This window comes from Stenella coeruleoalba, assembly GCF_951394435.1.
Source record: "Stenella coeruleoalba genome assembly, chromosome: 7".
Lineage (NCBI taxonomy): Eukaryota > Metazoa > Chordata > Mammalia > Artiodactyla > Delphinidae > Stenella > Stenella coeruleoalba.
The window spans coordinates 121926425-121939090 of record NC_137153.1 but is presented as its reverse complement, the minus strand read 5'-3'; the positions used below and the strand labels follow the sequence as shown (position 1 = coordinate 121939090).

The window sequence follows — 12666 nt, the reverse complement described above, 5'->3', positions numbered from 1 at the left end:
TCTCTCATTGGCTGGGTTGTTGCTGGGCTGAGAGAAAATCTTCCTTCCTCCTGCTGGGCAGTAAGTAGTAACCTTCCCGTTGGGTCTGCAATTGAGGCTGCACGGCAGGGTGTGAGAGCTCCCCCTTCTGGCCTCCTGACTGCAGTTTACTGAGGGTTCCCTTTATTAAATTTTCACATAAAGGAGAGGCCTGAGGGTCCAGAGGGAAACCACCCCATGCCTCCGAGAATGCTGCAGCTCCCTGGCTCCAGACCTGGACCTCCCACCCCCACCAAGGGACCCTGCTCACTAACGAGGTGCAGGGATGACCCCGCCCCTGCCTGGCTGGGCCTCCCATTCCTCACAGCTCAGCTTTTCTCCACAGAAATGGAACCCAAGTCATGTGCAAACACACCACTTCCCTGACCTTGGCTAGCTTCACTCATCTGTGCCCCAAGACCCTTCTCCAACAGGAGGGCAGGCACCTCGCCTGACCCCACCCAAGGTGCTTCCGAGAATCATGGGCGGCTGGACACATGCCCTGTGACAATTGGCCCAAATGGGCAGGACTTGAACGATAACGAACAATAATTTCTGTCCCCATCTTCAACTCAGGACCAACTGCAGAAAGACAAATATGCCCCCTAAACAGCCACAGGGGGTGCCTGCTTGTTCTCATTTTGTGGTCTTCATTTATTTCCACTGTTGTAATCGGTCTTTTATGTTTTTCATCTTTTTTGTTATTAAAAAAGAAATTCTAAATATTCCTATAGAAAACGGATTAATCTTTATCAGGTTTACCTTTTCTGGTTTTCGTAGACTTGGTCCATACCAAATTAAAAATTTTTTTCCTACAAGCACTGTTAAATTTCATTTTTATGTGGAAATCTGATCCATTTAAGTTTATTTTGATGTAAGGAGTGGGGTGGTGATCTAGCTATGTATGTATTTTCTAAATGGTCCCTAGTGGTGACAGTTTTGTTGACTGCGTATTCAAGTTTTCTCCACAGACGGAAACATGTCCTTCATCGTATGCTGAATTCCCCTGTCATTTGTGTCTCTTCCCATTGTTTCTAGATTCTTCTGTTATTCTATTTGTAATCACGCTCTTACTGCTCATGATTTTATAACAGGTTTTCATGTCTTGTAGAACTAGTTGCCTGTGTTTATTTTTCCTTTGTAGGGGGAGGGGAGGGGGAGGCGAGCGGCCGGGCAGCGGGGAGGCGCAGGGCAGCCAGGTCAATCCCAGCTCACCCCCTATGCCAGCACCAGGCTGACCGTTGCCAGTGCCCTGAGTGCAGCTCCTGCCCTGAGGGGCCCTCCCTGGCCTGGCGTCCACCCTGTCAGTCCAACCTCCCCAGCGAAGAGTGCTGGGAGGGGCTCTGGTTCCTGCCTCCTAGGCAGTCGTCCTTCAGCCCCTGCCCTCTGGTGCCCTGGGCCTCTTCTATGGAGGGCGTGGGGAGCCACCCCTGCCCCTGGCGGGCTGTCTGTGCCCGAGGCCCTGGCCCCTGGGTTTGTCTGCTTCGCGGGCCCTAGTGATCTGAGCTGGAACAGGGTGGGGTGGGGTGGAGGGCTTCACGTGTACTTTTCTTTTTTTCCTGAAATTAAGTCTCTGGCACCGGCAGCATCACACCTTCTGTCCTTAATGAAAAGTGGAATAGTGGTTGGCAGAGGGCTTTATTTCCAGAAGCCTTGTTGAGATTTCATTCAGGGACCGTATAGTTCGCCCATATAAGTGTACAGTTCAGTGGGTTTTAGTGCATCCATAGAGTTGTGCGACCATCACCACCATCAACTCTAGAACATTTCCCTGACCCCACAGGGAGAGCCTATGCCCATTAAACGGCTGCTCCCCACTGGCCCAGGACCTGGTAACCAGTAATCTCCTTTCTGTCTCCACGAACTTGCCTCTCTGCACGTTGCGTACAGGGGGGTTCCTACACTACGTGGCCCTTGGGGCCTGGTCTCTCACCCAGCACCCTGTCTTCACGGTTCATCCTGTTCCTTGTCATACGGACAACTTTCTGACGTGTGGATAGACCCTGTTTGTTTATCCATTCATTGGTAGCAGGTTTGACGCTTGGAAACCCTGCAACGGACCCCACTTCAATATAAGGTGACCTTCCTGCTCGGGGACCCCTCCCCAGCCCCAGCGGGCGCGAAGCCCCGTGGAAGCCCTTCTGCCAGCCCGGCAAGCAGGGTCCCTTTGCTGCCACCCTGTGGCCATTTCTGGGACCACACCTGCTGTGCTTGGGTCCAGGGCCTTGCCAGCTCTGGCCTGCCCACTGCCCACACCTCTCCTGCCAGTGCCCCCGTCCACGTCCTGAGCCCCCTCCTGTGCACTCTTCCTAGCCTCCTCCAGGGGGCTGAAGCCGGCAGGAAGCGATGGAGGCCCTGGCAGCGGCGCCCCTGCACTGCGGGGAGGGGGGGCGGGGCTCCCACTGACCCGCTGCTATCTGGGCCTGCAGTGCCAGCTGCGCCCACGGACCGTGCAGGCCAGATGTGGCCACACAAACTCTGCCCCGGCAGCAAACGTGCTGTGGAGCTCGCAGTTTAGCAGACCTGCGGGTCAAAGCGACTTGGCCCCTGTCCTTTATTCATTCACAAGCATTGACGAGCCCCTTCCACCGCCAGGCCCTGCGCTCCAGGCTGGGGAAACAGACGCCAACAGGCTGCCAGCAGGCCGGTACAGCTCCTCTTGTCACGGGGTTTACAGTGTGTGCGGGAGAGCAGACCACAAATAAACACAGCAGAGAATTCGGATGGTGTTAAAGCCGCCAGGAAACGACCGGCAGGTGCAGGCTGGGGTTTGAGGAAGGCTGCTTGGAGGATGCGGAGGCTGAGAAGTAGCCCGGGGAGCAGGGCCTCCGGTGAGGGGGCTGGAAGGGACCACCGGAGGGCCGCTGGGGGGGAGGGGGCAAGCAAGAGGCCTGGGGTGGGGCGGGGGCTGCTGGGCGGACCGCCGGGGAGCTGGGCTGGGCACAGGGGTGGGCTGGGTGCGGGTTTTGCGCTCAGGGCCACGATGACTCGGCAGCGTCTCAAGCAGGGACGCGTCAGACGGATGCTTTACCAGCTTTGCTCCACCCACTCTGTGGAGAGGGGACTTGGGGGTGAGGGTGAGTGGGGAGGCCAGGAGATGGCCGGGCATCGAAGACTCGCGACGGAGAGTCCCCAGACCACGGCCGGGGACACACCGGTGGCAGGTCCTCCACAGCTTGGCAGGCTGCCCTGCACCTCGGAGGCTCCGAGGGGTCCCCGGAGGGGTCTGCAGGTTGTTCATCCGGCCCCCCGCATGGCACTTGGTCACTTCCACTTTCTAGGGATTGTCAGTAAAACCACATGACCAGCCGCCGGCAGATTCTGTGTGTGTCTCGTTTCTCTTGGGTAAACACCTAGGCTTGCGAGCGTCCTCGAACCGTATGGTAATGAATGTTTACCTTCATAAGAATCTGCGAAACCATTTCCCAGGGTGTTGCTCCCTCTCGTTTTCTCCATCCCAGTGGTGACAGCCTTGATTTAGAAGCAGAGTCGCCATCCTGCTGGTGTGTAGCCGCGTCTCCTTACGACAAGCGCCCGCGAGCCTCTCTGCGTGGGCTTGCTTTGTGTCTGGGAATCTTTTCAAACCTTTTGTCTGTTTTTAAAAAAAAATTTATTTTTTAATTGAGTCTTGAGAGTTCCCTACAGGTTCAGGATTGAAGTCCTTTATCAGATAGATGTGTGTTTCGTAAATATTTTCACGGGAAGGCTTTCACTGCATTCTGTCCAATGACTCTGGGACCTGACTGAGAGGCGTGGCCTGAAACCCAGTGGAGGCTGCGAGCGGAGCCCTCGGCTCTGCCCCTCCCTCCCTGCTGGCCGCTGGGGTCTTTCTCTGACTCTGAACCCACTTCCACTCCAGAGCGCAGTGCTGGCTTTCCCTGGGCACCCCTGCCTCTGACCCGAGGCCTCGGGGTGGTGAGTCCCAGGTCACACGCTGCTCCTCAGAGTGTCTCTGGGGCCCTCTGAGTGGACGTGAGAGGTCGCCTGCAGAGGCCTCGGCAGCTCAAGCCCCCTCCAGCCCGCAGAGCCACCGGGAGACGCTCTGGTCCACACACTTATGCAACCAGGGATAAGGTGGCCAGACACCCTAACCCACCCTAAGTGGCAGCCCAGACCCACCCTCCTCTCGGGCTGCTGGAGGCCCAGCTGGGGGTCTGGAGTGAGGGGTGCCCAGGCTTCTGACGTCACCTCTGTCATCCCAAGACGAGGTCCGGAGGCCTGGCCAATGGTGGCTCCACTCCCGTGCGAGGAGCGGGGACTCTGGGGGCTCGGAGGGGAGCTCACTGGTCGGGGCAACCCGACTGGCTGAGCCGCGGTCACGGAGGTGGCCGGGACACGAGCCAGGTGAGGGCCGGGCTCTCTGGATCCTCCGGGAAACGACTCCCGGAGCAGGTGCGGACACTCGAGCGATTGTGCCAGACGGTGAGCAAAGAGGGCCTGGAGCTTCCAGAGCTGCTCATCGCCGAGCCCCGCTGCCGGGCCGGGCTGCAAAGCTGGGCGCCAGGGGCCAGAGGACCGGCCCGGGGATGGAGGCCACCCTGCTGAGCTGCGTCCTGGCGCTGCTCTGAGCGTCCTCGGCACAGGCTGAGGTCCTGGGGCAGCCAGATTTTGATGCCAAAGAGGTATCGGAGGCCTCTGAGCTATGACACGCGGGTGGGGGCCTGGGCTGAGCCCTCACTGGGAACAATAGCGACGATGCGATACCAGTACCTCCTGCCTTCCACCGAGCACTTGTCGGTGCCTTGGGCCGCGCACCCTTTAGAGCCGCGCTCCACTTAATCCTGAAACAGCCACGTGTGTGGGTAATTACCGACCCACTTCACGGTTGGGAGAACTGAGGTTCACAGTGGCCATGAGGCCTGCCCCAGGAGAGTGGGAGAGCAGGGACCCAGACCCAAGAGATGGACACTCTGGAGACCCCCGGCTGTGTGGCTTCGGAGAAACCTGTGGTCCTTGCGGCCCAGGGTCCCGGTGCCCGGAGGATCGGGCCTGAGGTCACTGAGCTGTCTTGCAGTTCTCAGGCCTCTGGTACGTGGTGCCCATGGTCTCTGACTGCAAGGTCTTCAGGGACAAGAAGGGCCACCTGCTGACGTCCACCAGCAACATCAAGGCCATGGCGGAGAGCAGCCTCTGCGTCCACATGCAGCTCCCCGGGTGAGCGCGGCGCTCGGGGAGCGGTCGGGTGGGCGGGGCCGAGAGAGTGAGCCCGGCTGTGCACCCCCAGGGCTGAAAGCTGTAACCAGATGGGTGCCGCGTAGCTGAGGGAGGGCTGCCAGGGGCACATCCGAGTCCCGAGTAGGTGTCCTCCCTCCCTTCTCCATGGGGTGACATGGGACCATCCTTCTACCCGGGACCCTCCCCCACGCCCCCCCATCTCCTGCCCCTCCCCTCCCTCAGCCCCTCCCCTGCCTCGGCCCCCCCTCCCCTCCCCACCTGGCTGCCTTTGCAGGCCCTGTCCCCATCTCTTCTCCTGCCCCCCCTCATCACACACTCCCAGGTCAAGGTGGGGGTGGTCGAACCCCACAGCACTTTGGTCGGGTAGGGGTCGACTGGAGGGGGCTCCGAGGGCTGGGCACTCAGGCCAAAGCTCATACCTCCCTCCGGCTGGGGACCCGCTCTCGCCTGCTTGGCCCGCTGCCTCACACCCTGAGCGGGGGCCGAGGTACTATTTTGCTTTCATTTCTGGGGGGCTTGGTAGAGCGAACCGGGGGGGCTCCCCAAGGAGAGAGGCTGGGGTGAAGGCTGGAGGCTGGCATTGGGAGCTGCAGGTAAGGATGCCTGAAGGGGGCGGGCCCAGGGGAACCTGGTCCCAGAGGACAGCCAGGCCACCCCAACCTCCCAGGTGCGGCTGTGTGAATCAGGAAAGGGCGCTCCTCTGGGCAGCTGCCGTCCCCGCTGGTCCCTCGGCCAGGCAGGTACTTTCATGCAGTGCACAAGCGGCCCAGCCCCGGCTGGCGGCCCTGTTGTCAGCCTTCAAGAAAGTGCAGTGAGGCCAGGAGACCCTCATCTGCCCTTCTCTCTCACCTCTGTGAGCCACAGGGGTTCACAGGCACCCCTGCTCTGCCCCAGGCCGGACCCAGGAAGCGAGCCCCCAGGCTTGAAGGCCTTCCAGGACTTCTACCCAACGGTGGGGCTGCCGGAGGACACGGTGGTCACGCGGCCCAAGTCAGGTACCCGCCGAGCCCCGTCCTGCGGGAAACCCCGCCCACCAAGCCCAGCCCCGCCCCCTTTCCGGAGTCCTGGGAGGCACAGGCAGGAGGTGGCCTTCTCTTCTAAGGATGGGTTGGCAGCCCTTCCAGCCACTCTTCTTCACACCCCGCCCTTCCCCTTAACACACATGAGGGAGATGTTTGGGACAGTCGGGGCCCGAGGGCCCCACGCTCTGTGGGGGGCTGTCCTGGGCAGGTCCCAGGAGCAAGTGGGCAGTCCCAGCCAACCCAGCCTCTCACAGACCCTCTGCCTTTCTACAGATGCGTGCTCCTCGGGGGCAAGGAAGCACGCTGACAGCTCGGGACACCCACCGTGGCCCTTCCTAGGTGGGGGCCAGGGTCACTCCCCCCTCCCGTCCTCCAGGGCCTGTGCGTGTGGGCTGCCCCTTCTCGCCATGCCTCCTGCCCGCTCACCTTCTGAGGGCTGCAGGTGCAGATCCCCGCCAACATCCATTGTTCTGCCTGGACACTCACCTGTGTGCTCCAGGCCTCAGCTTACACATCACCTCTTCCAGGGAGCCTCTCCTGATTACCTAGGGCTGCCATAACAAACTACCACAAACTGGGTGGCTTAAAACAACAGAAATTTACTCTCTCACAGTCTAGAGGCCAGAGGTCCAGAATCAAGTTGTGGGCAGGGCTGGTCCCATCTGGAGGCTGTAGGGGAGAATCCCGGCCTCTTCCACCTTCTAGTGGTGCCGGTGAGCCTTGGTGTTCCTCGACCTGTAGACCATCACTCCCATCTCTGCGTCCGTTGTTACCTGGCCAGATTTCCCTCTTCTTATAAGGACATCAGTCATTGGATGTAGGGCCCACCCTAAATCTAGGGTTATCTCATCTCGAGATCCTTAACTAATTACATCTGCAAAGACCTTATTTCCAAATAAGATCACTTTCAGAATTCCAAGCGGACTTGAATTTGGGGGGACACGGTCCAACCCAGTACATTCTGTGTCCCCGTAGCCCCTGGCTTACCCGTGGGACACTGGGTCCTGCCTTGGAATCCCCTGTCCTCGTTCGCTTCCTGAGGGTCCCACGAGGCAGTCTTCTGGGTTGCTGCCATCACAGGGCTGGGTCCACAGGAGCTCTTGGGACACGGATGCAGGTGGGCTCTTGGGAACACCTTCTCCCAAAGTGGACACCAGGAAACCATTGGGCCCCTCACCCGTGTTCATCGTGAAGAATTTGGGAACCTATGTAAAACAATAAATAATGGACACGACGTGACAGTCACCGGCATTGGGAGGTGCCCCTGCAGCCTGTCCTGGCAGGGTTAGATGTCGCTCGGTGGGGGCTTCCTGAGTGGCCCGTGGGCAGTGTCCCTCCGGCCTTCACCGCATTCTGCTCTCCTGGCCGGGCTGGTTTACCCAGTGCTGTGCTGGGGCCGCCGGGGCTGCCGCATCTTTCCATGGGTCTGAATGACACTGCCCAGGATCCCAGCCCTGTCTCCTGTCACATGAGTGCTTGTTTCAGCAATGTTACTGGGTGGGAGAAGGGCGATTAGGGATCGCGTCACATCCCCCTCAGGAAGGTTCGAGCTGCGGAAAGTGTGAACCTGTCTTCCTGCTCTGTGCCCCACCCTCCAGGATTATCTTAGAAAAAAGCAGCTTTCGGAGTAAAGTGCCCCATGTGGACCCCCTCTCAGGTGCTGAGCTGTGGGGTTCAGCATGGTTTAGTCGCCATTCTGGGGCTTTCTTGCCACGCCAGCCCCTCACTGCTAACCAGGGAGTGAGCGAGGCCCTGGGGAGAGTGGCTGGGTCCCCAGAAGCCCGGGGCAGGGGCGGCCTCCAGCCTGGGCCCCCGGGGGGTGGGGGCAGCACTGCGGGTGTGTTTCCACATTTGCAGAAGTTTGGGTGGCAGGATCCACTCGCACTGGCCTTTCTGGTGATGAGGAAACTGGGGGGCCCCGCTGCGTGAGGGGGGCAGCTTGGGGTGTTCCAGGAGTGACCAGACCTCTCCTGTCTATGCAGGGTGAGCCGGAACAGCAGGCCGTGTCACGTGGAGCCGTCTGGACCCAAGGCCCTCCTGGCCCCCGCACCTCCCCATCCGCGGTGCTCTGCCGGCAGCTCCTTGGGCCTCCCCCTGGCACTCAATAAACAGATTCTGCAGTTTTGAGGCCCCTCGCCTCTCTGGAGAGACCGTCAAGGAGGGCACAGCGGGCCAGGCCTTGACCCGGGCCCTGGGGCCACTGAGGCAGGGAGGCTCGGGGCTGAGGGCAGGAGGCGCCAGCCGAGGGTGGCACCTGTGGGGGCTGCCACCACAGACAGTGTCCGGTGCCCCCTGCCCAGCCCCTGTGGGTTCATGGCACCTGTGGGGAAGCCGAGGTGCCCTGTGCCGCCCAGCCCTGTGGCTGGCTCTCCTCCAGGTGCACAGATTCCCCTCCACAGGCCCGGAGGCAGAGCGGCTGCTGGCTCCCTGGCACCTGTAGAGGCTCACGGGGCCTGGTGCGACCCCACTGCGCCCCACTGCCACCTCCCGTGGGCCCTCCCCTCCCACTGGGCCTCTGTGCCTTTCAGGCACTGCTCCCTCTGCAGGGAACGACCTTTCCCACGCAAGCTTCGCACCGCCCGCCGTCGTCTCCCCCACCCGGGGGAGGAACCCCCCACCCGGCTCTGCGGTCCAGGCCCGTGGAGCGTATGTCCACTTGTCCCAAGAGCCATCGGAAAGAGCCTGAAAACCACCATGTGTCCTGGGAGGAGGGCCCGGGAGTGCGTGCGGAGCTCTGAGCCCCTGGGGGTCTGGGCTTGGTGTATCCATCCCATTAGTGCCCCCGGGGTGGGAGATGCCGTCCTGGGTCACCCCCGTGCAGGTGGGGGGGGCCTTGTCCTGCTCTCAGGCCCCCAGGCGGGCCCCGCCGCGGTGTCCACCATCATCCCCGGGCCAGGCAGCGGGGGGCGCCGGCATCTCTAGTGCAGGCCAGCCCCCCTCGGCCCCTCCCCAGGGCTGTGGGTGTCACGGGGCCCGGATGCACGCCCCGTGAGCATTTGGAGGCCAAGTTCGCCGAGGACACCCTTGGGTGATTGCGCCACCCGCCAGATCTCCCTCCCGATATAAACCCGGGTGCGGGGGGCACGGGTGCGGGGGGCACAGCTGCGGGGGGCACAGACCCTCCATGGAGGCCGGGCTGCTGAGCGCCGTCCTGGGGATTATCCTGGTGCAGGTGGAAATGACCACGCAGGACCTGGACCTGCAGAAGGTGGCTGTCTTTCTGGGCCCCGGGAGGAGGTGGGGCGGGGAGGCGCCCGCACGTGCAGCTACTCCAGGCCCCGCCGCTGCCCCAGCTGATGCTGGGCAGCTGCGTCGGGGGCCCCAGGACTCACCCAGGCCAGCCCCATGAGGGCGGGTGGTGGAGTGTCTGAGCTCAGCCCTGCCTGGTCTCCCCTCTCCTAGCGAGCGGGTGTGAGGCAAGTGGCCAGGGCCGCGCAGGGGCGGCGCCCTCCCTCAGGGCCTCCTGTGGTCTCCAGGGCGTGGGGTCCCCGCTGTACCCGCTGACCCCGCACACTGTAGGAGCCAGAGGAGGAGGCTTTCCTGGTGTGGAGACCTGGGCTGCGGGCTCTGGTTTCCAGCCCGATGCTTCTTTGCCGGAGTTCCTTCTTCGCTGGCTCTGTGTCGGCTGTTGGGCCAGGAGCACATCAGCAGGCTCAGAAGTGACAGATGTCGGACACGGATGCGTTTCTCTTGCAAAAATGATCAGTTTTCAAAAGTTTCAGATGGAAGGTCTGGGCTCTGGGCGGCCGTTTCTGCGGCAGGCGCTCGCTCCCCAGCCTGGTTGGGCAGAGCCGGGCCTCTTCCGCGGGGGAGGGCTGCTGGCCACTGCTCCCCAGTGGCTTTCACATTCGGCTGGCCCTCTCCAGCCCCCCTCTCTCAGGCTCTAACCACCTCCGCCCCTGGCGTCCCATCCCCAAGGACAGGCAGCAGCAAGGCTGGTTCTCCTTGGAGACTGGGATCCAGCCCTGTGGCAACTGCAGACAGGCCTGTGCGGGGAGGGGCTCGCCCTGTCGTCCCCAAAGGGACCCCTCAGGAGGCCGACGGCTGCTGCTTCAGAGCCTGCCAGCTCCCTGCCTGGGAGTTCCGGGGAGAGGCGTCTGCCTCCTGGGGCCCAGGGATGGGGTCTCTGTCCGTCTGCCCGAGACGGGCTTGGCCCCGGCCCCTTTCTCTAGATTGCAGGGTTCTGGCGGGAAGTTGGGGTGGCCTCCAGCCAAAACCTGGCACTGCAGACCCCAAAGAGGCTGGCGGCCTTGTTCCTGACCTTGAGTGGGGAGGAGCTGACCGTGAAGGCTGCGTATAACAGGTAAGGGGCCTGGGCAGAGCCCGGCTGTACCGGCCGCAGCTGTGGATGTGGACTTTACCGTCACTTGGGTGGACCAGCCCTCCCTGCGTCTATCCTGACCCGCCCCTGAGACCAGGCCGCCAGGCTCCTAGAGCTGCATCTTCTCCCAAATAAAAGCACAGGGTCTTAATGAAGCCGCATCAGTTTGCAAGAAAGGAAAATGGACTTAGGGGCAGGCGGCTCTCTGGAGGTCATAGAATCCTTGGGTGAGGCTGGCACGGCCCCATCCTGTGCCTCTGCCGTCCTTGCCCTGCCCCAGGCTCGCCTGGGGGTGGACACACTGCCAGAGCCCTTCCTGAAGACACGCACCCACCCCCCCACCCCCCCCACCCGCCCTGGGATGTGCCCAGCAGAAGGAATGCAGGCTGGCGTTTTCCTAATGAGTACTTTCCTGCCTCTCAGTTCAGGAAGCTGTGAGACTGAACAAATAGTGAGCTCAGAAATAAATGTTTCGGGGAACTTTGTTTTCTTGGTAAGAGCCGTTCCCTTGCTGCTGCAGCCACAGCCCTCTGGTCCTGCGCACCAGCTCTGCTTGGCCTCGCTGTTCCCCGTCCCGCGCGCGCCCCAGACGCCCGTTCTCCCACCAAGACACTGGTCATCCTGCCAGGGCCGCTCTAGTCCTCCCCTACCCCACCCTGGCATCCCCAGAGGGTCCCGGCTGGGTGGGGAGAGGATGGAGTCAGGCGCTGCTGACCCTGGCCTCTGAGGTCCACCCACCCCGAGGGTGCCTGGTCCGCCCATGCCTGTCTCTCCCACCTGCTTGCACAGGCCACAGGGAGATCCAGGTGATAGACACAGACTACGGATAGTACGCCATCCTGAGGGTGTCCCTCCACTGGCGGGACAAGGAATTCCACGTGCTCAAGTATTTCAGTAAGCTGCCCCTGGGGTGGGGCGGGGCCGCTGTGGTCCTCCTGGGGACCACCCAGCCCAGGCCCCTGTGCTCCCACAGTTCGAAGCCTTGAGGGCGAGTATGAACCAGGCTTCTGGAAGTTCCGGGAGTTGACCGCAGACACGGGACTGTACCTGGTGGCCCGGCACGGTGAGCCCCAGACGTTGGGGTGGGTGCTGGGCTAGGGACCCCCCCGGGTGGGGTCCGGGCGCCTGTCCCGCAGCCCCTCACACTGTCCCGTCCCACAGGGAGGTGTGCCAAGCTCCTGAAGGAGGCGAGCCTTTGCCTGAGTCCCGGCCTGAGGGGAGCCCCTGGGCCTCCAGGGTGGTGACACCAGGCTGCCAGGAGGGGACCCTGGAGGCTGGGGGGGAGGGCAGGGCTGGGCAGGGAGGGGAGGAGGCTGGCCCTCGTCCCCCATTTCCATCCAGCAGGGTCCGGCCGAGGGCGGTGGGGTAGGCGCAGGCCCTGTGGGCCCCTTCTCAGGCTCCCCGGGTCCCCCACTGGGCTAACACGTCAGCTGCACGACCCCCTCTGTCTCAACGGCCCCGAGAGGTTGGGACAATTACCCCGCTTTGCAGGTAGAGAAACTGAGGCCCAGGCCACACAGCTAGGACACCCACTCCTGGACGTGGCTCCAACCACTGCCCCCCAGGGTCCTCGGAGGCCAGGTGGCGCCCTGAGGCCCAGGCCTTCTGTGTCACAGGAGCTGACCTAGGGGAGCCCCCGCCCCCATCCGGGATGCTGGGAGCCCCGCCCACCCGGTCTCCTGCTCTGAATAAACTCTACTGCCAAACCCGCTGCCCGAGTCTTTCCTGGGGCCGAGGGGTGACAGGTGGGGGTGGCGGGGTCAACAGAGGAGCTTCTGCCATGAGGAGGTGGGGTGAGTTGAGCACCGTGAGGCCCTGCTCCATCTGCAGGGGCACAACCGCTCAGCTCTCCTTGGAGCCGGGACCCCAAGAGTCGCTTCCGCATTCCGTGTGCCTCTCTCCCACCCTGCCCCCTTGTATTCTCTCGTCTCGGCCTCTCTGTGTCTCTCTCTCTCTCTGTCTCTGTTCCTCTGTCTCTCCCCCACCCCTCTGACTGGGCTGCTGTCTGCTGGGAAGCCCTCGCCCGGCCGGTCTACCTGTGAGGACGGCTGTGGCACTTGGAGGTGGGATGGGGTCAAGGGCAAAGGAGGGCCGCCGCGTGTGTGCTGCGTGGACTCGGACAAGTGCCTT

At 62.3% G+C, this 12666-nt stretch overlaps 2 protein-coding genes across 2 annotated transcripts; both read left to right on the top strand.

Annotated features, from left to right (window-relative positions):
* Nucleotides 1-4862: 4862 nt before the first annotated feature.
* LCN15 (lipocalin 15) lies at nt 4863-8342 on the top strand (the record flags this gene model as incomplete). Its single annotated transcript, XM_079926591.1, has 3 exons — nt 4863-5172; nt 6058-6300; nt 8198-8342. The coding sequence occupies exons 1-3, from the start codon at nt 5060-5062 to the stop codon at nt 8340-8342; spliced, it is 501 nt and encodes a 166-aa protein (XP_079782717.1). The 5' UTR covers nt 4863-5059.
* Nucleotides 8343-9339: 997 nt separating this feature from the next.
* On the top strand, nt 9340-12232 carry LCN8 (lipocalin 8; the record flags this gene model as incomplete). Its single annotated transcript, XM_079926590.1, is given in 5 exon segments — nt 9340-9423; nt 10388-10518; nt 11333-11363; nt 11367-11430; nt 11510-12232. Coding segments are annotated over 5 exon segments (435 nt in total). The 3' UTR covers nt 11635-12232.
* Nucleotides 12233-12666: the final 434 nt, after the last annotated feature.